Source organism: Acipenser ruthenus, chromosome 27 (genome assembly GCF_902713425.1).
Source record: "Acipenser ruthenus chromosome 27, fAciRut3.2 maternal haplotype, whole genome shotgun sequence".
NCBI lineage: Eukaryota > Metazoa > Chordata > Actinopteri > Acipenseriformes > Acipenseridae > Acipenser > Acipenser ruthenus.
In genome coordinates this window covers 25,127,406-25,152,563 of record NC_081215.1, presented here as the reverse complement: position 1 = coordinate 25,152,563, position 25,158 = coordinate 25,127,406, and the positions used below count along the sequence as shown (strand labels likewise).

Sequence of the window (25,158 nt, the reverse complement as noted above, 5' to 3'; positions counted from 1 at the left end):
AACTGACCTCAGTTTCAACTAGTTAGGTGTTATCATTAACTATAGCAGCAGTTATTTAAAATCAATACCTGTATCGGTTAATTTCAAGCAAGAATCTTCCATGTTTCCACAAGTCTGCAAACAGGACGACGCTGGTTCTTGGCATTTATAACACTGCAGAGCAAATCCTTCAAAAACAATGAAAAACAAATAAATACATTTGACATGTTATTCATGTCTAACATGTTATTTTTCAATACTGAAGTTTGTGGAGAGAACGTAGTTATCAGGTTAGCTAAGTAATGTAAAAAACAAGAACAGACCGACTTACCAACACTGAAGGAAACACACAAAACTATGCAGATCACCACGTTCTTCATTGTGCTCGGATTTTCTTTAGCTGGAGTAACGAAAGAAACGGGTGCAAATCAAACACACTGAAACTGCATGGAGAAGAAGCTCCTTTATATTTAAACATATCTGGTTAATGGATACATTACAAACCGCTTTATCCAAATTTAACACACAAATCGATTGTGTGTTTATTAATTTAACAATCATGTGTAGGCTGGCTGTCTTTGTACCTCTGCATGCCATGCCATTAACTGTAGTGATGAATCATTGTACCCTTTGTGGCAGAGTAGGGGGGGGGGGGGGGGAGGAAAGGTGTAGTCCTGCAGGTTCAGGACTACATCCCCCAGAATGCCGCGGGTTGGAATCAGCCAGGATCAGAATCACCTGGCTCTAGTTAAATTAGTAATAAAGGAGGCAGGTGTATAAAAGCAGGTCATGGTGTGTTTGCTGTCTGTGTGAAGGTTAAGGCCTGGGGAGGGACCTGTGTGTGTGTAATACTTATAAAGCATACATAGTTTGGTCACCGGTAAACAGCGTAGCTGTCCGGTTATAGTTCAATTATAGTACTCTTGGAAGGAGTTAGGATTTTTTTTGTTTATTTTGTATTTACTTTTCAGAAATGGGTTATTTACTGGAAAAAAACACGGGTGCCGCCCTATTTATCTTGCTCTTATTGTATTATTACTTGTACTGTAACACTTGAAATGTATTTGCTTACGATTGTAAGTCGCCCTGGATAAGGGCGTCTGCTAAGAAATAAATAATAATAATAATAATAATTTATTTCTTAGCAGCCGCCCTTATCCAGGGCACTTACAATTGTTATAAGATATCACATTATTTTTACATACAATTACCCATTTATACAGTTGGGTTTTTACTGGAGCAATCTAGGTAAAGTACCTTGCTCAAGGGTACAGCAGCAGTGTCCCCTCCTGGGATTGAACCCACAACCCTCCTGTCAAGAGTCCAGAGCCCTAACCACTACTCAATACTGCTGCCCTTAAACTAACCTAAGTCAGTGAACACTGAAGACACTGTACACAATGATAACGGCAGCAAAGTGAAAAAAAGTAATCAGCTAACACTGTAGTTAGTTCACGCTTTATTAATGACGCACTTCTACCGGAGCTGTAGCACTTTTCTCTGTAGCGGATAGGGGGTGGCAATGCGCAATGGAAAAATACAGGCATACGCATTTGTCTAGATGCCAATGTGTTCGTATAGCTAGATCAAGGATTTAAACGATGATCAGGAATGTTTCATTTGTATAAGCAACTTCACGTAAGCCCGTACTTCATGTTCTTTAACACATGCATTAAATGGACGTATAATACATTGTAGGGCTTACTATTATTATTATTTATTTGTGAAAATTATGATTAAATATGATAATATGTCCACCTTTTCTAACCCTAAAACCGTAAAAAGTAAATACATAAATAAAAGCATACACTTTTCCACCATGTCGAATCATGTGCCCATTTACTATGACCGCTACTTATATTATTAGGCAGTTTATAACGGTCACATCGAGCAATGCATTTTGAGATACTACAGTAAACACACTAAATTATTTCTGCCCTACTGACAATACAAAGAAAATGCCAAATTATCCTTAAATGGAGGGCTTTGTTACAGAATAGCTTGTTTTCCGACGTGCAACAGCTGACCGCTTGTAAAAACATACCCGTCTTCATTTTGCCTATTTGAATGCTGTTATAGAGAGAGAGAGAGAGAGTCAGAGCTATACTGCCCTATAATTAATATAGTATAGAGGGAGAAAAACCTCTTACCAAACAACGCTTCGCAAGCTCTCTTTCACGAAGCCTCTACTCCTGCGCACGGCTCAGATCATGAGTCCGTCTGCTGACTGTGGAAACAGTTGAGCTTCAGTTGAACAACCAAACTCTTCCTAGCCCAGGGTAAACAGATTGCACAGTGATAAGATACGCCGAAATATGTCCAACAGTAATACAGTATTCTGTAGATAACTCATGAAACTAAACAAGAAATCATCACTGTGACTCATCTAATCTTTTTCGCTATTTAAAACTTTATAAAATACGTCCTATTAGTAACCCGCACCCCCCGTTAACTGGTACGAATGGACTTTTCCAGACAGCCAAACCGAAGGTGGGAATGCTTTGCGCGAAAGCGAACAGACTGGGTGCGTTCAATTGGCTGAATTGGTCAGATTCTGACAGCATCATCTCCGGGACGCACCCAATAATATGGGCGTCTTTAGTGTGACGTTACACTAGTAGGTGGTTCTAAACAAGCAGGCGAGTCAATGGTAAAAGGTAGTGGTGCGTTTTAAAACCTCTGTAAATTAAATTATAAGGGGTCATTTTTTAGTATCAATTGAAAAAGAGTAAACAGCATGGCCTAGTGTTGTGCTGCAGACTGCAACCACCATTCAGAAACTTTCTGAGAGAGAAAAATGCGCTTTCTACTGTACCTTTGCGTTGCGAATATTTTGTGTACAACCAGTTTTTGTTGCATGCCATTTGGTGTATGTTATGTTCGCATGCAAAGCTAGTGTAACAATTATCTTGCAAAAAACAAACAAACAAACAAACAAAAAAAAACATTGCTTTTGGCAGAGACTCGGTTTCACGTGTTTATATTTAGTTACAATTCCAGTAAAAGGTATTGACAATGTCGACACAAGGGACTTTTTCGACCTGAAAAAAGAAACAAGGACCAGGGTTCACAAATGGAGATAAAGGGGTTATTCAGAACAGAAAATAGGAGGCACTTTTTTACACAGAGAATTGTGAGGGTCTGGAACCAACTCCCCAGTAATGTTGTTGCAGCTGACACCCTGGGATCCTTCACGAAGCTGCTTGATGAGATTCTGGGATCAATAAGCTACTAACGAGCAAGATGGGCCGAATGAACTCCTTTCGTTAGTAATTTTTCTTATGTTCTTAAATCGTGCCTGGATTTATAGCAGGGGTGTCAAATCACGGTGGTGGAGGGCCATTCCACTCCAGATTTAACAGGTAAAATGCGATAATGAACTACTTCAGGGTCTAGATCAGGGGTGGGCAATCCTGGTCCTGGAGGGCCGGTGTCCCTCCTGGCTTTTGTTCCAACTGTGCTCTAAATTACTTAATTGTACTGATTATTACCAATTATTGGTCTAATTAAGTAATTTAGAGCACAGTTGGAACAAAAGCCAGGAGGGACACCGGCCCTCCAGGACCAGGATTGCCCACCCCTGGTCTAGATGGAGGTTTAATTGGTTCAATTAAACAATTTAGAACGTGGTTGGAACGAATTCCAGGAGCTGAAGGGACGACTTTGAGCTTGCCTGACCTAAATGAATCGTCTGCCACTTCTGTGTCTAACAGCAGATGCAGTGTGTAATAGAAGTGGTGTTGCATAGTATTTGTCTATAAAACAGTTTGACAATAAAGCACAATTACTGTGCATAACAGAACTTTGTTGGTGGTTTGTGGTATTTACTGTTGTGTGACCAGTAGTTACCATTTTAACAAGGACTGAATGACACAAGTACTGTACACCATCCCTTTCTTCAGTAGCTGTGTTGTTTTGAAGGTCTTGGGTGAAGCACGGTTCTCCAACACACACCCAGGTACCAAAATTAAACCATGGGAAATAAGATGTGAAACAAACAATAAACATTTTATTCCATATTGCCCAAGATTTACAAAATACAAAAAACAATACATTATATAACAAATAGCAGCCTACAAATTACACCAGTTTCTGTTCATTTACATTTTTTGAGTGTATTTAAACAACACCTACTTTTATTATTATTATTTTTATTATTATTATTATTATTATTGGTAACTAAAACCAAACAGCTTAATAGTCTGTCAAGTTAATTTGGTTTTAAACACCCTAGTAATAAAACTCCATGGGCAGATCCAAAATACTGTTTAGTTTAACAGTATGTTTCTTATCATGACAGTCTTGACCCCCCCTCTCTCTTATGAAAGTCTGGATCCGGTACTGAAACTCCACATATTTCTTGTACAGTCATAGCAAACATAAACATTAGCTGGAATTTAGGTGAGAGTTAAATGGCATTTTGAACCACTGCAGTTTTTTTTTTTTCATGAGCTTGCCCAGACACACTAGGGGCTTTTAAAAAGTACCACATAACTCCGGTGAAGATGAATCATGTGGCTTTTTTTTTTTTTTTTTTTTTTTTTACATCGCACAAAGTCCATAGTCATCATATTTTTTTTTGTACTTAGCTGCTATAAGAAACATTAAAAATGTGACTATTATGACTAGCGTTCTTCAGATGTACGTAAGATACATTTAAAAAAATAATTTACAGTGGGGGGGAAGTCCATTCAATTCCAGAGGTCGCCGATTTGTGTCAAAGTCATCACTGCTTAACCGCTGAGTCGAGTCTGATTTGAGGTCTTAATAAGTACCGTCAAAGCCAGCGTTGCTATACACGTGAGAGTCACCGGGGCTCGCGTCCTGAGGATTCACACCAGCAGGGCTGCGGTCCGGGTGAGTTTTGTCGAAGCTGTGCTCGCTGTCCTCGGGTGTGGATTCAAAGCCATAGTTAGTGAAGGTATGAGAGCGGTAGCCAGTGTTTAAGGCCTTGCTCAGCACAGATGGCTTGGTTCCTGCGTCATTGTTCTGGTATGCTGGAATCTGATGGAATATGTCATCTTTGGGGATGTACATGCTGGTTTTGTTCCATCTGGGCTGGTGCAGTCCATTGTCTTTCTCTAGGGTAGAATCTTGCGCTGGCTTTTTAGGTCTGGCACAGCAGATGCAGTTATTCCTGGAAACAAAAAAACAAATAAAATGCATTACTGAGGTGTAAACTGTGCATCAGCTGCAGAGTCACTTACAACAAGGTTTCACGTGAAAGACGGAGCACAAGGAGGTTAAGTGACTTGCTCAGGGTCACACAGTGAGTCAGTGGCTGAGGTGGGATTTGAACCAGGAACCTCCTGGTTACAAGCCCTTTTCTCTAACCACTGGACCACACAGCCTCCAGTATATAAGTATCATCTTTTAATTAATTCCTACATCATATGTAACTTATTACAGTAGATTCTATAATAACATCCATACCTTACAGGAAATGTAGCTGGTGCATTTATCAGTGTGTTTAATATTGAAAAATGACATGCACACACACACACACACAAAAATAACCCAGATGCTTAATTTGTTAGAAACATGTTTTCTTACCCTCTCATGAAGGCGGCAGCCATGAGCAGGATGATAAATATAGAGGCGATAATGCAAACCATGGTGATCTTGAGCCACACTATAAAAATAACAACAACATAAAACAAAAAGTTAACTTCAGATAGGGAAATCACTTTGAGAGTATACTGTATTATATTTGAGTGGGTAGTGACTGCTTACATTTGTCATCCTTGGTGTGTACTGGAATAAAATCTGTGACTGCCAAAAAGAAAAAAAAAATATTTAAAATCCAACTGTCTTATGCAACTTTTAAACAACTCATACCATATCCCATAGGGCTTCATATAGTTCTTGTAAGTAGGACAGATAAATCTTACTGTTAGGGTTGAAGCAGTAGACTGAAGCAAGCCGGCTGGGTTCATTGACACACGGAGTGATTGTCAGATTGCCACTGGAGAACTGAACCACGTCATTGTCTTTGCTCCACCCGGGTCTGCATGGGGATAGACAATGCAATATACTGAGGGATCCACCTTCAACTCTATAGTTATCCCACAGATTCCCTCCCTCCTTATTAACATCATGCAATACCGGTGTGCTGGACTGTCATATTCAAGATGAGATCCTCCCCGTTTAAATCAGGAGTGTGCAATCACTGTCCTCGAGCCATTCCACTGGTTTAACAGGTACGATTATAGAATAAAACAACTGCAGGGTTTGGATGGAGGTTTAATTGGCTCAATTAACCCTTTAAGTTACAAAGGACGTAAGATTCACACAGATAAAATGATGCTAGCTTGCTTTTTTTTTTTTTTTTTTTTACACTGAGGTGCATGAAACAGGGTGATTGAAATCATTAGGCCCTAAGAGAGTTTCTCTGCTTCCCCCTCCCCCACACACTGCAAAGCAAAGCAGTTTTAGTACTTACATGCCGTCAGAGATGGGTGTGGGTGCACTTCTCAGTTGCTCGTTTGATGCCAAGCTATCCCCAAGGGACAGGCATTGTTGCGTAGCTTCACTGTATGTCATGCTACTGTTCCCAAATGGTGGATAGACCACGTATACATCGGTATGATTCACTGTGTGAAGAAACAGAGCCCAACTGATTTATACCACTGAATTCCAAAAACCTCTTCAGTGTTGTCATCTCCTGTGCTGTTCTATTCCGATTCTGAATAGGCCTTGTACATGGCAATGGTTGTAACAGTTAACTGGATCAGGAAGATGTGCAGACATCTCTCTGTGTGCCCCCACATTGCAACATTGTTTTTTGGTCTTGGACTGAATATTCTTTAAAGCAACAACAGCACATTCTATTTTTGTAAGTCTTATCATGCCAGTCTCCACAAGCTTTACAATATTTGTTTTAGTGTTTTATGGTGTTTTGTGTTTTGTGATTTACTGCTGTGTACATAATGTAAAAAAATAAAACAGCAGTATAAATTAATTTTTATTTGAATAAACAGAGAATTCCCGTCAGGGGCCGGAATTCACGCCACTAAAACAACAAACCCTTATTTATCCTCTATTGCTATCTCTCTCGCTTTCTCTCAAGTCGCTGTCACTCTCCCTCACTCTCGGTCTCTCTCCCCTGTCACTCATCCACCACCTTATATAACCTCTCCTCATCTCCCGCCGCGGTCCCTTTTCCCGCTGCTAACTAACAGCGTGACCCGTTCCCCTTACAATACACATAACATAAAAGATAGACAAGACAAACTGGACAGACAACAAGTCCTGCAACAATACAATTGTCCGGGTCGTTACAATACATACATAACTATATGCTTACAGTCACTTCTGAAGCAAAACACGTCTGATTTCTCATTTGTTCCTGGGTACTCCTTTATCCCCACTTCTCCACTGGCGCATTCAACAGCCGGCGTTGTCCGAGAAATGAAAATCTTCTGCTCTGCTACCCACCCAGCCCTGAAAGAGAGAACACGTTGTATTAAAGGCAATGACACGTCCATCTTAAGGCTAAACAAATGGGGGGGAAAACTAGAAGAAACTTCATTCAGATTAAGAAATATCCAGAGTGTACGAATCCTGTTTTGTTCTATCTTTTGGTATTTTTGTCGATCCATTATTGGAATAACTGAACTCCAAATACCTGCAGGTCTGGAATCCGGCAGCGTGCGCGACTCGAAGCTGACTCTCAGTTGCCACGGTTGCATTAAGGCCCACACAGGTAGAGTTGGCTTCCGCAAAAGTGAGATTGTATTTACCACTCTGAGAATCTACATGAAATACTCCTGTCACCACTGGAAAATGGATGGGAGAAATAAAAATACAAAATTAGAAAAGGTTCCATGATGATTATTATTATTATTATTATTATTATTATTATTATTATTAATTTAGTAAAACAAGTACTTCTTCCATACCTATAAAGCACAGTGATGCTAAATTTAGAAATACGAACACTGGAAAAACTCAAATTACAAATGTTTTGACTAAAAGTATTTTTCAAGGCCTGCAATAAGACTTTTGAGAAACAAAAGTTGGAATTAATTGTTTTAAAGCGTGTTTTACAAGCGATGTACATGCGCAGCAGTAGAGTGAAGCACACAAAGTAAATTGACCAGTTTATAAATCAAATAACCAGGCATTTCCAGCAGAACAGGGCAGGCCCCGGACTCCGAGCCTCCCAGACAATTACCGTTAAATTTGTAGCAGTAGGCACTGGGTGCAATGTAGTACCCACAGGGCTCTTGTTTAATGATGCCTATATTATTGCTGCCACAACTTTTGGTCGCTGTGGCACGGGCAAGAATAATCTGCTGCTCTTTGACCCATCCATACCTGCCATAGAAAAGTTACATTATGAGAATGAAGAGTGAGCCAAATCTACTGCAATAATAATAATAATAATAATAATAAAAATAATAATAATAATAATTCTGTCGAACTGAATGGTTCAGAAATAGTGTGTAGTGTAAAATCTCTGATGCTTTTAAGAATTAGATTTACACGACAGGTGAATATTACAAGTGTTTACAGAGCAATGTATTCAAAAACATTTTTTTTGTCTGATTGATATTCGATTGTAGTGCAAATGCATTGGTATGTCGGCTGTGAGGATTCTGGGTTATTTTCAGTTGATTGAGCCAAGATAATGTGTTAGACACTCGTATTCAAGGACCCTACTGTAAGATGCTGAATGATTTGTATTTAATACTTTGTTAAAACATGATTCAAATTACTTCATTTATTTCCGATTTAATATCCCATTATCTGTGTCATCTATCATTCTCTATTGCTTCTTCACTGTCGATTATTATTATTATTATTTATTTCTTAGCAGACGCCCTTATCCAGGGCGATTTACAATCGTATAAATACAATGACTTTGGTTCAAGCAAGTACAAGTGTGACAAAATACAATTCAATAATACAGCGGATAACAGTGATAGTTACATCAGGATATGATTAACTACAAAATACTACAGATTATACGATTGGCAGATTACAGTACTCTGAAGTACAGGATTAAATGCAGTAAAATAGGGGGCAGATAAGAGCAAATAAAGCGCATTTAAGGAAGGGTGATAGTGTCCCAGGGGAAAAACAGAGGAGGTCTACAGGTGCTGTCTGAAGAGGTGACTCTTAAGGAGGCGCCGGAACTTTCCAGGATTACCAAGCAGTGTTTTTTTCAAGCTGTGTCTAAAAGCTGAATTTCTGAAGTGAGAACTCTGACCCACTAGGATGGTGTGCATCTGTAATTTCCAGCTCCTTGTGAAAGATATTTCCAGAGACTTCACAGATCACAGTTACAGAGGCGTGGTCGAAATGACTCGCACACTCCCCAGTGGTCAAAAACGTGTCACACTTTAGAAATTCAGCTTTTCGAAGCTGGAATATTTAATAAGCAGCGCAAGCATAAACAGGAAAATAGAACGATACAAAATAAGAAATGAAAAGGTAAGAAGTTAAATTAAACATTGTGAAAGCGTATAAGGTACTGAATGTGGTCGGCTCTAACCACACTCTCAGTGCAAACGTTACCTGCAGGTCTGGAAGCTGGCGTTCTGAGCTCTGGTCACCTGCTCTAAGGTTGCTAAAGTTGCATTCTGCGACAGACAGTACTCTCTGGATTGGGTGTAATTATATGTCATGATACTGGACTCGAACACCCCTGAAACAACTGGTGAAAAAAAGAAGGTTTTTAATGGAAATTAAAAAAAAGAAAACAAGCCAACATGCACAGTATTAAATAACCCTGGAGCAAAGTGGATGAAAGGGAGGTGGGGAAGCTCTGTATTGCTTCACACTTGGTGTTTCGAAACCAAGCATTGACGAGACTAAAATATATCGCCTCGCCTCTCTGGCTTTAAATGTGCAGTTCAGTGGCACCCGCGCTTGAAATTGTTTAAGCTGTAATGAAACTGCGTAATTATGTTTTTAATGTTCTGATATATTTAATTAGGTCTCTCTTTGTTTTTGTGATGCTCTCACTGTTGAGTCGTACCTGTGCTGACCCTGCATTGAATTAACTAAACCGTAGATAAACCTTGTGTACATGTTTGATACCAGTCAATACAAATAAAGCGCCACAGCAGTGTGCAAATGTATCAGAGTACCCCATTGCTTCTGTTATTATGAAATCAAACCACTGGAACTGAAAATCATGAAAAATAGGCAAATTAGTGATTGTCTAATTTAACTGATGATTTTAATAGACCACACGTGGAATTAATTAAAAAATAAGAGAACAGGAACACACAGACACAAATGGTAAAATGCATGACTTTTTAAAAGTGGTTCAAGATCCCTATTAAAAGCACAAAGTGGTCTAACATTTTCACATATTGTTTCTATATCACTGGTTACTGACCAGAAATTGAAATTTTCACACCCAGATGTTTTCACGCAGGCAGGTATATAAAGGATATCAATGACAAATCAAGGTGTTCTAACAAATTGTCACACTACTGTATAATTATTAAAAGATAATGTTGTCCCTTGAAGGTATAAATGCAATTTCACTATGTAGCAGGCAGACAGCTAGATAGATAGACAATCTTACCAATGTCATGCATTTCAGAGGTAGCTGTGTGCAGAAGGATAGCCAAACAGAACAGAATCTTCATTGTGATAGCTGTGATATTTGCTATGGAGTGGAGAATTCCAGTCGTGTATTCTTCTGCAGTTAGTCAGAATCCAGTGACTTTATATACTCAAAACCTGCCCAGGTCACTGGGTTGTCTTTCTACGTCAGCCAACGCAAGAGAATGTGAAAAAAGAGACACACCTTTCCCCATTATAACGTACTGATGTAGTGCATACCAAGTTTAAGGTGCAGTTGCATTTGCTATATTTAGCTTAGGATGTATTCACCTACAAAAAAGGGTAAGGAAGGTGTCCCACGATCATGTATCAGACAGAAAGCTGTATATTTAATACTGTTCTAGATCCATTATAGCTCAGGAAGACTAAGTAAAGGGTAATGACTGAACGCATTAGAAGAACGCACAGAACCGCTTAGAACAACAATCTAACTCCTGCTTCTTGTCAGTTTTGTACCATTAGGGTGTTTTTATTCCTTTTAGAAAGCACACCTTTCCCCAGTCACGTGTGCAGCTATGGCCAAACGTTTGGCACCACCTGGCATTTTAGGACTGAGTCATCTTTTATTTCATGTAGTCAAAGAAACTACAAAAACGACATCGCAAATGTCGACTGGAAGCCATAATAGCAGCAGTAGATTTAGAAATGTCACATTTTTTGTCAGTTTAGCTCCAGCGATCCCATGACAAAGTACAGAGCTACAGGCATTCCAGTGGAGCGCTAGTGCATGGTGTAACAGAATGGCTAATATTCGATAACAGGGTCTGGTGTTTATCTGGGCTTGCTCTCAATAACAAGATTGTTCTGCCTGAATAAACAGAACTCCATTGTCGCTGGCTTCATCTCTCGAAACACACAAAAAAAAAACACTTGTATTTTGCCTCACCAGCGCATCAGCACACACAACAGCTGCGATGCTGGCTCCGGGAATCAACCACAGTGCGGTCTTCCCAGCGCATCAGCATGACAACCGTCTGGACTGAGCTAAGTAGGGTACATCTCTAGGGTCTTCCATCCTTGGTGTTTCGTTAACTAGCCCACGACACCTCAATTCTGGCATCCCGACATCACCCCCCTCCGTCCCCCACTCAAATCAACCCAGCTTACATACCCATACATCAGCGTTTCTTTCTTTTTATTGTGCTTGAGATCCCCAGCCAGAATCTTTCCATCTCAACCACAGCCAGTTGCTGCTCCTCTCTGCTGCTTCAGATAAGTTCTTCACTGTGCAACGCAACTCTTGGCCACTGAATCCGATGTCTCTGAGAGACCGGGGTTGTAGAATGTGCCACAAATCCTCGACAACCCACCTCCACTGGGTAAACCCGGGCTCTCCATCCTCGCTGTTCCGCTTCAGTGGCTAGTTGAGCATACCGCAGTTTCTTCCTCTCATACGCCTCATCTACAGCATCCTCCCATGGCACTGTTAACTCTACCAGGTGAACAAGGCGAACTGATCCAGACCACAAGACAGTATATGGTCGAAAGTTAGTGGTGGCAATCTCAGGTGGAAAAATAAGTTGTTGACCAACATCTGCCAGCATTTTCCAATCTCTAGCAGCTTCCAGTTGTCTTGGGTGAGGCTTGGTTTTAACACCTGAACTGAAGGAGCTGAACTGAGACCAAGACATACAGGAATTGCTTTCAATGAAGCTATTCCAACGAGCATGTAACACCAAATGCAGGCAAAACTCCAGGGTTTCCCAGTATAATTTATAATTCATTTAAATTGCAGTGATCCTTGAATAAACTAGTCAAGTCTTAAATGACTGGCTTTACTTACTTGTAAGAGCATATAACTACTAGTTTTATTACAGTATTTATAGGGGTGGCGTAGTTTCTTGACTTCAGAGTCCTTGGTGGTCCAGTGGTTAAAGAAAGTGGCTTGTTACCAGGCGGTTCCTGGTTCAAATCCCAGCTCATTCATCGACTCACTGTGTGTGACCCTGAGCAAGGCACTTAATCTCCTTGTGCTCCGTCCTTCGGACGAGACATAACCGAGGTCCTATTGTAAGTGACTCTGCAGCAGCAGCAGTTGTTGATGAAGCACAGTTCACTCCCTAGTCTCTGCAAATCGCTTTGGATAAAAGCGTCTGCTAAATGACTAATTAACAATAATAATCTACATATGCTGTGGCTAATCTAGACGATGTAGAGTGCAGAATTTTAAAACTGGTGCAGAGCAATACATGGGGAACACAAAGCACCATTATATCACTCAGCGATGTGAACACTCAGTTAATTAGCTGTGTGATAAATGGTTACAATAATAATAATTATAATATTATCCATCTGATCAGTACCACAATTCAACACTACAGTATATATATGTGTATTGTGATCTCTCTACTTCATTGCACCACAGGATTCTTGTTGTTCATGAACTGTGTTGTTTGTCCTGGCCTGAAATCCTAGGGAAATGTTTGCACAGCGTCAAACTTACACACCCCAAAAATGCAGACAAGCTGGTTTATTTAGGGTTAGCTTTGGCTCATCTCTGCAGGGTATAGGCTGACATACCCATGTTTAAAGCAAACTCAATAACTGTAAGTGCAAGTCATCATCTGCTATCGTACTGCATGTTATTTTATCCTGATGAAAAGCAATGTGCCATATAATTTCTCTCAAAAGAACATTGCTCCCAAAAGATTGAAACGTAACGAGGCTTTATTACCCCCCCCCCCCTAACATAGAAAAACAAAACAAACACTTTATAAAACAGTGATAATGAACAAAATGCCTAAATCAAACAAGCGTGCTGAAACACAAGTCTATGGACTTCACTCTAACACCATTGCACAAATGTACAAAAAGGAAAAAGAAAAGGCTTTATAAAAACATTTCAAAAATCAGAATATCCCCCTCCATTAGGCTACAGAGATCACAAGAGTAGCTGACAGCAGACGTGCTACAACAAGTGAAAATATTGAAATAAAGCAATTTATCTTTCCAGATATAAATAATAATTTCTGGGATTTTCCAGTTCCAGTTCATCAATAGTTTATTTTTCAGATTTGTGAGACGGCTCTCAAAACATAGATATTATTTTATAATAAAAATCCAACTCTTGGATTTCAAAGAAAAGGGTATTTATTAATGCCAGCATGGTACTTTCTATTTACAAACTGAGATGAGTAATGAAATTGATGGATATTGGAAAAAACCGACAATGCCAGTCCAGCAATCAATAAGTAGAGAGCTGTGGATTCCTGCCTCTAAAGAACAGTACAGTGTATCAATCATTGTATGATGGTGGATCACAGACACCCCCAGAACACTGCTCTACTGCTCCAATAATCCAGACTCAAATCTTAAACACAGAAGCTGGATTCTTTAAGGGGAAAATGGGATTTGATTCCCAGCACAGCTATTATTTTGCAAATGCTGAAAGCGCCACCAGTGATTCAGCAACACACAAATAAACAGTAAACAGAGGGACGACCTGGTCTGTCTACAAAAACTGCACAAGAATCAACTACAGGGATCTAAAAAAAAAGACTCCTATTGCATAGCAGTTTCGCCCATTCCAGGTTTTACTACGAGCTTGAGTAGCCCCAGTGTATAGGTAACAAGCTCAGGTGTGTTATATTAAGATCATAGTAAAACCAGGAATGGATCAAACTAATTTTACCACAGGAGTGAATCTGGATTTGTTTAAACACAGCACCTTATTCCCTCCAAACCATATTATCTTACAATAACGAACCCAGAAGGAAGACTGTAGTGTGCAGGTGTTTCTATAAAATAGTTTATGCCTGGTTCCTATTGTAAGATATTTTGCCCCAAGCAAGTGTGAAAGCTATAAAGGTGTGGCATTGTATTTTACCCTCCTAAGAGAACTTCACAACCATACAATTTTAAACTCTGCAGGGAAATACATAGAACTCATTCATGAGATTGAAAAACATTTCGAATAAAATATAAACGCATCACTTGGCAAAAAAAAACAACAATAATGTAAATTGTAGGTATTTATTATTGGGCAGCAATTGAGAAATATCACCCGATCACTCGATGCAGAGATTAATTGCATTACAAAGTGACACCAATATCACTTTGATAAATGTGGAGGAAACATTTAAAGCCAATATTTACAGGAGCAATCAAAAAACCGGATCTGAAATTAAAAAATAATTCCCTGCAGTGTTTCAAATGGCGTTTATTTGAAATATCATGTATTGCGGAAATCTCCAACACTGCTACTTAAAAAAAAAAAAAAATAATGATGATCTATTATTGCAGACTGCACGTTGCTTTAATAAGCACACATACCTCCAAGAAGATATGTGTGCTTAAAGCAACATTATATATTTATATATATATTTTTTTAAAGTAGATCTGTCTAAAGGCTTGTGGGCTTTGATGGTTGAAAGAGCCGGAGCATATGACTCAAATCCCTCCATCATTTCCCCTCCCCATTTAATGAAAATATCTACAGCGTTTTTCAAAAGAGCACTCATTAAATAGAAACGCATTCGATTTTCCCCTGCGGCTGTGCCACTGGCCAGGAAAAGAACGTCTTTAACAACCGTTTAGACCAAGTTAACCACATTATGAGCAATCTTACAATTACCGTTTCTTTTAAATCTACAGTAGCATCCTAACAAAACAAAAGTACAGTGCTCCCCTTCACAACGCTACAGTGGGGAGCCACAGTTCCAAGACTGTGCTATTTGTGTTCTGCCTTGTAATGAGTATGAAAGTGCAACTGCTAATGGAAACCAGGACTTGTAACCAGTACAGCAGTACAAAGGGACAGCACTGCATACACTCACAGAGATGCTGTGCTATATACATTTTGAACAAAGCAGTGATAACACAGGTATACCTGTATCATTCAAACTGGAGGTATAAAAAAAACTATTAAAGGCTGCAGTATCTTCCTACCAGCAATAACAAAACTGTACACTTGCAATCTTGGTGAATGGCGACACTAAATAAAGAACATGGGAATTTTTCCCACAGTGGGAAATCAGGCCCAAGGTATTGGAGGTTTTCACACACACACACACACACACACACACACACAGACACACACATGAAAAAGTTACAGAGGCAGGTATAAAGCCGCATCACAGACTCTGTCAGCCACCCTGTAGGGCTCAAGATCCCAACCCCCACTCCCAAAGTCCCGTGGTATAAAAGTGCATCAGATACGCCGTGGACAGTGACCGCTGGGGGCAGGGAAACCAAGCCCCCCCTGCTCTGCGTCTTCATAATCATCCGTGTCTGTCGAGTTCTCTTCGTCGTTCCACGAGGTGTGGGAGACGTCACTTGCTGATCCCTGGAATACAAATTTGAAGAAGTTAATAACAGAAAAGAAAGCACCAATACAAATGCAGTATCCCCATCCAGTTGAATGTCAACCCTCCAGGAGGGGGAGCAGTGAGGAGCACCTACCGTCCGCACCACAGACTTGCGGAAGGGAGGGCAGACCATGTGGAAGCGAGGGATGGTGATGTTGAACATCACCTCCTTGTTCTTGAGCCGGTGGAAGGTGTAATGCCCCTCCATGTGCCCGGAGGTGGTTGAGAAGGTGGTGCAGCTGGCATACTCGTGCACCTTCCCAGGCTGCATCACAGGAAACTCGCCTGGAAAAGGAACACAACCCTGCTCACTGAAACACACCTGGACACCGCAGCACTTTCCAGAAAGCTTTTAGCTTACCTACGTCACACAGACAGATGTTTGGGCCGGTGTCATCTTCAGTGGACAGCAGACTGAAGAAAGCACTAGCCAAAACGTTTGCCAAGTTCACTAGTTTTTTCTTATTCACCTTAGAAATTGCATTGAGCGTTCTGAAGCTGCAGCTGTGCCTGTGCTTTGACAGCAGGTTAAACAATACAAAACACATTCACTGTATTTATGCAACTCTGATCACTGGATTGTTATCAGGGGTGTCTCTGCAAAGGCAGGCAGGTGTTTTAGTTTATAACTAAAGGCTGTGTGGTCCAGTGGTTAAAGAAAAGGGCTTGTAACCAGAAGGTCCCCGGTTCAAATCCCACCTCAGCCACTGACTCATTGTGTGACCCTGAGCAAGTCACTTAACCTCCTTGTGCTCCATCTTTCGGGTGAGACATAGTTGTAAGTGACTCTGCAGCTGATGCATAGTTCACACACCCTAGTCTCTGTAAGTTGCCTTGGATAAAGGCATCTGCTAAATAAACATATAATAATAATAATAACACAGTTCACACAACACTGCCAGCTATACATGACTACAAACAGTACTTTGGTTTATGAGCAAACTTAAAACTAGCCAGCAGACCAACAGTCAATTACAATTGTAACTGTGTCATGTGTAATTACTGCAACATAATTGTAACTGTAATTGAACACAACATCATCACCCTCTATCTAGGCAATCTACTTAAAGCTATCTAGGCACTTTTGGTTTCCTTTGAGAACAGGAAGGTGTACAGCACGTGATAACCAGTGGTAATGAAAAGGTCATTTATTCTGAAAAAATTCCATGAAGCAATCACTAGTCCACCCACAATGCAGACATCGTAATGCTGCCACTTCCTTCCTGAGGAGAGGGTAGTGCAAGGGGAACATCCCTCTACATACCCACAACACCTGGACCCTGGACCTCTTCCACGTTTCCATTTGCATTTGTTATTTTCCAGTATCTGCTGTCCAGCTGGCATGCATTCTCTGGCAAGGCATCCTTCGACATCTCGATTCTAAACAAACCAAAAAAAAAAAAAAAAAAAAGACATCCTAGCTTATACGTGTAGACGTAATAAGAAGGTCCACTGTCTGTGTTTTTCAAAGTGGGTACACGGTTTTCTGTTGTGAAATAATCACTTGCTACATTGGTAAGATATAGCTATCTCATTTTGAATACAGGTTTTGTAAGGTCTTCTAGTACACAGGGTTATTCAGTACTGTACAACTGTTTAATGAGTTTGCCAGAAGTGGGCAAAAAAAACCAGTGTTTAATTCATATATTCCAAAATGAGGGCATGTAGACGATTTCACTGGATTTTAATATCTTGATTCACTGTGAATATTGTATACTAACAATCCAAACCACATTGAACCAAGTAACGCCCACGAAGGAATTTTAAATGATTGATTCTCTGGAACCTTGTCATGTCAAGACCTGGGATTTGTTAACCCTTTTTTAAGGGCATGTTGTGTAACCAGGCGTTTTCAGTGTTGGTCTGACTTATGAAACCAGACCCCTCCAGCAATTCAAACTGTTGTGTGTTCGAGAAAAATAGCAAAACATGAAACCAATTTACTGGAGCCCTTCTGGCTTTCTACAACCTCTGCAACACTTTTCTTTAAAACAGACTTGTCTACAGACTACAACTGATAATAAATACTGCATTATAGTTGCTTCTGTTAATTAATTTACGAGCCATTAAATACTACTTCTGAAATGTTCAGGGTGTTTTTTTCTCAGAAACAAAAACAAACAAATCTGTCGATTTCCGCTTAAGCCTGCTAGACTTGTCTGTCAAGTTCGGCAGTTTGATGTTTTGTTTATTTTTTTCTTAACTTTCTTAGCAGCACTTGAAGTTACATGTTTCGTGAGCAGGAGGTCCCCTCCCTAACACTTCGGTTCTACCCCTCCAAGGTGTGTCTGTCTCCAAGGACTGAGTCACAGATAGTATGAAGTTTCACAGCTTCACTGCACCTTCGAGCTACCATCAGAACATGATTCACAGTGTTAGTCACGCAGCTTGTCCTACCTGATTCTGTATGTGAAGAAGTAGTGAGGCGGGTGCACAGAGCTGAGTTCAGGGAGGAATGAGGTAGACACTGAGACTGTGATATCCCCCGTTGTGGCCACACACTCCTTGTCATGGACATACCTGAGGGAGGTTAAGGGATATTAGACCAGGGATGGTAATAAGACACCTATTGCATAGCAGTTTCACCCATTCCAGGTTTTATTAAGTGCTTGATTAGCCCCAGTGTATAGGTAACAAGCCCAGGTGTGTCTAGTTAAATGCATGGTAAAACCAGGAATGCATCAAACTGCTATGGAATGGGAGTCTAATTTCCATCCGTGTGAAAGCGAGTCAATTTTTGTTGCTGTGACGGCAGTGTTTTACTATATGTCCATGGTCTTTCTCTACATTTATCCCACATGTACAGGCTTTTTACTATATTGCACAAATAACACCCATATGGTGTAGCATTGGTACTTTTCTCTTGTTTTTGTTTTGAACAAGTTTTGTCACTGTCAATATTATTATAACACCAAGGACAGCTTGCTCTATTCAATTGATATAAACATCAGCAGATCTAAATACCAATGTCATTAAAATCATTATTCAGACAGAAATAACTCCAATAGACTACAGGGATGGGAGTAATACTCCCATTGCATAGCAGTTTGATCCAGTCCTGGTTTTGCTATGAGTTTATTAAGAGCACTCCTGAGCATGTTACCTTCACACTGTGGCTAATCAAGCGCGTAGCAAAACCTGGAATGGGTGAAACTGCTATGCAATAGGAGTCTTACGTCCATCACTGGACTAGCATGTACTGCTGAATGTTTACTTTTCAAAATGTGGCCCCTTAATTACTTAAACAGCGTTTACATCGACTGAATAGACCCCAAATTACTTTTTTGAAATGTTTCTCTACATTTTAACCAAGTTTCTTTGTTGCCCTATTGAATTGGAACAGTAAATATTCACTGGGTGAATGCTATCGGACTGGTCAAGCCTACCTGAAGATCTGGTTCCGGATTATTGGATAGCCCCCGGTTACCACACTGTGAACGTACGAAGTAAACCACTCTGTGAAGCAAGACCCTGCCCAGGCAGTCAATACAGTTAACAATACAGAAAAAAAAATATTACCTATCCATTTAGGTTAATGAAAAGATGCAACTGATCAATAAACACAGCAAAGCAGACATGACATTAAAAACACTAAGGGGTAGATGTACTAAAGTGTTTCGTCTGTCGCAATTGTTGCAAACCAGTCAGAAGTGTAGCGTGAAATGTACTAAATAAACGCAGCGCTGTTAGCATCATTTTAACGAATGCTTTGCAGCCGTAGTTCTTATTTGCGCTTTAGCCTAAAATGAATATGTAATTCTGCGCGTTCCTGCAGAAATTCACAAAAACAGGGTGGAGACAAAAATATTGCACTGAGATGTACTGAAGCTGCGGGCAATTGCGACACTTATAATTGCATCAATTTGTTAAGAACTTTTGAAAGCATGTTTTAAACAGTCACAATTGTTGCTGGCATTTCCCAGTCCGCTTTTTCTCGTGTGTTGCCAGTTGTGCTCAATGTATTTTTGAGACGAACATGCAAGTACCTAATTTTCACTCAAGTCAGGGTGTACTTACAAGCCTTGAAAACAAATTTCTATGACATTTCTGGTTTTCCCAGCATGTGGAAGCAATAGACTGCACACATGTGCCACTAACCCCTCCAGCTCATTCTGAGCATCTGTATAGGACCATGATCTACTGTGTGTTAATTGTCTAAGCTACTAAGTAGGCCAAGTTAAAAATAATAATAATTAAAATAAAAAAAAAACCTAAAATCATTTAGTTTCAATTTAAAATAACCTTTTATTCGCATAGTACACCAATGTGTACAATGCAGCAGCATGATTTATTTTGTGTTACCAGTAGGCTAAAGTACAAAGAAAGTGTGCTAGGTATTCATTTGATTTTACTACTGTACTGTATACTGTATAAAATGCTACAGTCAGGTTTTACTGCATGAAAGCAACAGTGTCACATGATTACATTTACACGAATAATATATATATATTTTATATTCATAAAATACTTTTTTTTTTTTTTTTAAGTAGCACAACGTATCATAAAATGAGCTTCCAATGTAACACAAATACTCCAAAACTATTATTGCAATATTTTACTGGCACTTTATACATAAAAAAGGAAAAAGAATGAATTCAATTTGCAAACAGTTACCTACCTGTTATAAACATGTCAATAGCAGAAGGGTCACGGGCCATTTGGTCCTACGAGAGGGAAAACAACAATAATATCATATTGTTTTTAAACAAAAAAATTTGGGGGGGAAAAAAGTCATTGTTTTACCAGAACAAAAAATTCATACTGGCCAAGAAAAGCTATTGTTTGTGCAAAAACAGCTGTAAAATATGCTGCATAGTGTGCCACCTACTGGTAAAGTAGAGCTTCTGCGATTAACTACATTAGATCACCAACAGTATTGAAGGGGACAATGTTTAGTAAATACAGTAGGAACACTTCCTAAGAGACTACGTTGCCTAAGGGAACACCCTTGTGGTGAAACTGATTTTTCTCATTGTAAATGCTCCGGCTAAAGGAACAGGAACTTTGGTTAAGAGAACACCTTCTTGGCACCGATTGTGATTCGTTCACAACTGATACAGTACTGTTTTGTAACCTGATAACTCATCATCATCAGTCTTTTCAGCGCGAGAGTGTCTTGAGGCACACTGATGGGTTTATTCAATCTTTCCAGAACCGCCGTCATATCATTGCCTCGTTTTGTATTCTGATTTCCACAAGTGGACCTCATCGCTACAAAGTGGCATGTAAACAAACAGCGAAATGCAGCGCTGTTTCTCTTGCTACAAAAAGTTGGAAATTGTTCGGGCTCTTGAAAAAAATCTGAATAAGACACAAGTCACTGAGCAATTTGGTGTTTCCCATTCTGTTAAACAATGTGCGTGTATTGTATATTGCTGCTGCATTTTTTAACGTGTGTAGGGGTGCTGTGTTAATTTAGTTAGTTTTATTAACGTTAGTTTGTCTGTTACTTTATTATTATAGTTTATTAGCATACACTTGCCTATTGATTTTCTCTTATTCACTTCATTTCATATGTTGATGCACGTGCGTCTTGACAAGTAATATTTATTTATCGATTTATATTGTGTCTGGTGGCTCACTCCGTCTTAGAGAACACTTCGGCTATAAGAAGACTTTGCTTGCTTCCCGAGGGGTGTTCTCTTAGCCGGAGATGACTGTACTACATTTCTGCAGGTATCTGTATAGTTACAGTAGCCTTGTAGGGCCACTGTTCTGCTGCAGGTGCTGTTGAGATAGTAAACCTGTGTGCTGTTGTACCATTTAAAATAACGAGCACACGAAAAGCTTGAGGAATCTTGCAGCACTGCAAGAATGGTTAGTACACTTTTTACAGCAGCCCACTCTGCAGGACAAACCGATACCACTGAATGACCCAAAAGTCTTATCCCTAAAAGTAACAAGACACAGAGGGTGCCATTTTGCAAAAAGTGCAAACACAAAAAAGACCAATTTAAACAATTATACTGTACCAGGACAGGTGCAGCTTGACTGTTATTCTGATTAGTTTCCTACTAGTTCTATACAATTTTTTAAAAACTTGCATCAAATAACGATGCAGTATTAACTGTATAAATGGGTAATTGTATGTAAAAAATAATGTGTACAAATAATGTGATATCTTGTAACAATTGTAAGTCGCCCTGGATAAGGGCGTCTGCTAAGAAATAAATAATAATAATAATAATAATAATAATAATAATAATAATAATAATAATTAAATCGCATCCACTACATAAAGGCGCAATGCTGCTGTCTGACCGGGCAGTGGTAGAAGATCTCGTATCGGTGACGTCCCTCCACGCTCTCCAGCGCCATGTACTGGCTCAGGCCGGTGTGGAAGCAGAAGGTGAGGGGGAGGCACTGCCGGAGCCCCTTCCTCTGCTGGAACCCCCCTGCTGCCGTCTCGATGTCCAGCAGGTCCTCCGAGCGGTAGTGATTGGACAGGGCCATGCTCCCCATCAGCCTGCCACCCACCCCCACCCCGACAGAGACACACAGTCAGATAGGAGTACACTGCTTCAGATCACGACTGGGCTCAATTCAATTTCCAATTCCAATTCCCACTCCCTTTTAATCAGTTGCAAACACATCATTAGCAATATTCTGTTCAAACAAGCTTCTCACAGTGGAAACTTAAATTAACTAAATTGAGACTGGCTTCAAGTGAAAGCAGTTGAATCATCACAAAAATGATTACAGCTACAAAATACAAATTCCAATTCCTTTGAATTGCTTTAAAAAAGGACTTGGAAATGGAATCTGAATTGAAAAACAGGAATTGCCCCCAACCCTGTTTCAGATGAGAAGACATCAGGGCACATTCTCATCATACTCACAACCTCCCTCCCCCCTCAGCTGCTTTGTGTGCTCCTATCCCAGTGCACTTACATTCTGAAAGAAGCCCAAGTTACAGCAAGCAAGGGTTGTTTTTTTTTTTCTAATCCGACTAGGTTAAAACTTATCTATTTTGCACACTTTCAGATTATCTGTTTAACTTCCTGGGTCACTTCACCTGAGCGGTGTTATTGGGTTACAGAATGTCACTGGCTGCAAAGCATGTCAGTCATTAAGGGGCAACAGCTGGTTGGTCAATGACTGGATAGGCGGGTGTTGAATGGGCGAGGTAATTTCGCGAGTTAACAAAGTCAAATAATAATGCTATTACTCTAATCCAATGATTGCACATATCCATACCCGGGTACGACCAGTTTCTGCCCGTTGTGTATTCGAAACGAGCAGCGGTAATCATGAGGGAGTTTGCAGCCTATCTGTGCTTCGATAGCGTTCAGTTCATCATCTTTCACGCCATCTGAACAGAATAGACAGGCATGTTACCACAGAGACAATTACTGGAACACCAGACACACATTGTATTGTAACTGAAGCAACCCTGCATCTCAACACTGACGGAGGAGAAGAAAAGAAAAAAAGAAAGTTGATTTTCAGTATTTCTTTTACAAACAGAGATTGTGACAGAAGAGTTTAAAAACAGCTAATGTATGTTCACTGTTTAATTTAAGGTACTGTTTTCAAGTGCTCCCTCGTTAGAAGACGGACCATAATGCTATTCCACTAGATATAAAGCTACTGACAACAGCCTTATAAAGGGGGCTGAGTATATTCTGGTATGTTATTTGAATCCTATAGATATTTTATACACAATAAGCAGCTGTTTAAAACCACAAGGGGTTCAGGAAGGGAGTGGAGTGCAGTACCTTTCAGTGAGATGATCATCCTGGGGCATTCCTGGTCCAGGTATCTCTTCAGATCATCCCAAGCTCGTTTCAGGGTTGCGTAGTGCTCTATATAACGTCCTAAATCAGAGTAAAACTCTCTGAACAAGTCCTTCCAGCTCTGAGTCCTCTGGGCTTTATCTGACCTGAGAAGCATGCAAAAGCAACACATATATATATACACACACAAGTTGCAATCTTTTTTTTTTAAAGAAGCATTTAAAATTCATTTCGAGAGAAAAAAATAATAATAATAACCTGTACCAATTGCCTTAAAACAGAAATATTGGTCATGGTCCATTGCATCAATGCGAGTATTGTAACTGTTTATTCAAACAAGGATTTAAAAAGAAAAATCAGCTTTTACAAACAGATAACCAACATTTGGGTTAACGTATGACGTGAATGAAACACAGTTACACAAACCCAATTAGCCCTCTTACTCAGACAGCAGCCAGTGTTTCTGACAATGCCTCTTCCACAGCGGGTTGTGATTCGAGAGTTCCTGAAGCCTTCGACTGACATGACTGCAGCTGGAGATTGAAACACAGTTAGAAAACCCTTAGAAAAAATGTACTACCGTACTCCCCCATGCTTTTACCATGGCCACACACTGCATATATCATAACGACACACTGTCACGATCTCTGTAGCACGTCATGTCATTTAACCATGCAAATAAAATTAAAAGTTCGTATTTTGAATGGGATCTGCACATGGAAATAAAATGTAAACAAATGAACAGATCCGTTTAAATAAGAGCTTTAATGAAATATTACTAGTACTAGATTAATGCCAATATGTTCCCGATACAGTAACCCTAACATTATCTTGCTAATGACGGACACAAAAACATTTCGATTTCTAAGTCTTAAACTTTACAAATATAACGTATTCGTATATAATACCGGTGTATACGTTTTGTGCTAATAAACAAAAGTGTAACAGGTCGTGAACGGTACAAATATGATATATTTACAATAAATTACTATATGGCATATGCAAGACCATAAGCAAAAAAAAAAAGCATGACAATGTAAGAAATAAATAATAAATAATAATAATAATAACAATCACACGCAAAAATCTGTACAAAAACAAACTAGCGCAAGACAATAATATTTTCTGCTGTGGGTGCCCGTCTCTGTCTCCAACGCTAATATGTTGCTATGGTTTTAGCTTGTATATTCCCCCTCGTGTCTCTGCTTCGAAACGTACCTGATTAAATCTTTAAAATCGAGAAACGACAAAATCAACAGCAAAGGATCTGACGGTAAAATCTCCAAGCTGAGCTCCGTGGACGTTGCCATCTTGGAACCTGGCGAACTGTAACCACCCCCACCCCGCCGTGACGTCACCAGGAGGGCAGCACCACGCTGCTTTGTTATCAAATACACATCGCACATGGGGAGCGGAGACAGGTGCTGCTGTTGATAAATGGGACCCCCTGACATTAAATGTGCAGGGTGACATGACATGGAAACTGTTTACGACTTTTATAAGAAATAGAAACGCCTCTGATATAGCTGCAAAATGTGAAAGTCCTTCCAGAG

General features: G+C 39.8%; 2 protein-coding genes across 2 annotated transcripts; both read right to left on the bottom strand.

The window, feature by feature from the left end:
- Positions 1-3,968: 3,968 nt before the first annotated feature.
- LOC117432135 (aggrecan core protein-like) lies at positions 3,969-10,670 on the bottom strand. Its single transcript, XM_034053646.3, has 10 exons — positions 10,523-10,670; positions 9,502-9,640; positions 8,156-8,298; positions 7,607-7,757; positions 7,286-7,422; positions 6,422-6,572; positions 5,871-5,986; positions 5,713-5,751; positions 5,533-5,611; positions 3,969-5,116 (listed from the first exon to the last, which is right to left on the bottom strand). The coding sequence occupies exons 1-10, from the start codon at positions 10,584-10,586 to the stop codon at positions 4,744-4,746; spliced, it is 1,392 nt and encodes a 463-aa protein (XP_033909537.3). The 5' UTR covers positions 10,587-10,670; the 3' UTR covers positions 3,969-4,743.
- A 2,965-nt stretch (positions 10,671-13,635) lies between these two features.
- On the bottom strand, positions 13,636-24,966 carry LOC117432448 (F-box only protein 3-like). The gene is made up of 11 exons (XM_059002030.1): positions 24,824-24,966; positions 24,049-24,138; positions 23,588-23,751; positions 23,067-23,181; positions 22,131-22,335; positions 20,488-20,533; positions 19,256-19,340; positions 18,267-18,389; positions 17,134-17,249; positions 15,964-16,154; positions 13,636-15,847 (listed from the first exon to the last, which is right to left on the bottom strand). Exons 1-11 carry the CDS (start codon positions 24,913-24,915, stop codon positions 15,713-15,715), a joined length of 1,362 nt encoding a protein of 453 aa, XP_058858013.1. The 5' UTR covers positions 24,916-24,966; the 3' UTR covers positions 13,636-15,712.
- Positions 24,967-25,158: the final 192 nt, after the last annotated feature.

Excerpts from the sequence above, each read along its gene's own strand:
- LOC117432448 (XM_059002030.1), bottom strand. The coding sequence starts at position 24,915 with ATGGCAACGTCCACGGAGCTCAGCTTGGAGATTTTACCGTCAGATCCT. Across the intron at positions 18,390-19,255 it reads ATCCGGAACCAGATCTTCAG|GTATGTCCATGACAAGGAGT; the intron begins GTAGGCTTGACC and ends AACCTCCCTCAG. Across the intron at positions 17,250-18,266 it reads TTCTTCACATACAGAATCAG|AATCGAGATGTCGAAGGATG; the intron begins GTAGGACAAGCT and ends TGGTTTGTTTAG.
- LOC117432135 (XM_034053646.3), bottom strand. The coding sequence starts at position 10,586 with ATGAAGATTCTGTTCTGTTTGGCTATCCTTCTGCACACAGCTACCTCT. Across the intron at positions 7,423-7,606 it reads GCCGGATTCCAGACCTGCAG|GGCTGGGTGGGTAGCAGAGC; the intron begins GTATTTGGAGTT and ends TCTCTCTTTCAG. Across the intron at positions 5,752-5,870 it reads CTACTGCTTCAACCCTAACA|TCACAGATTTTATTCCAGTA; the intron begins GTAAGATTTATC and ends TCTTTTTGGCAG.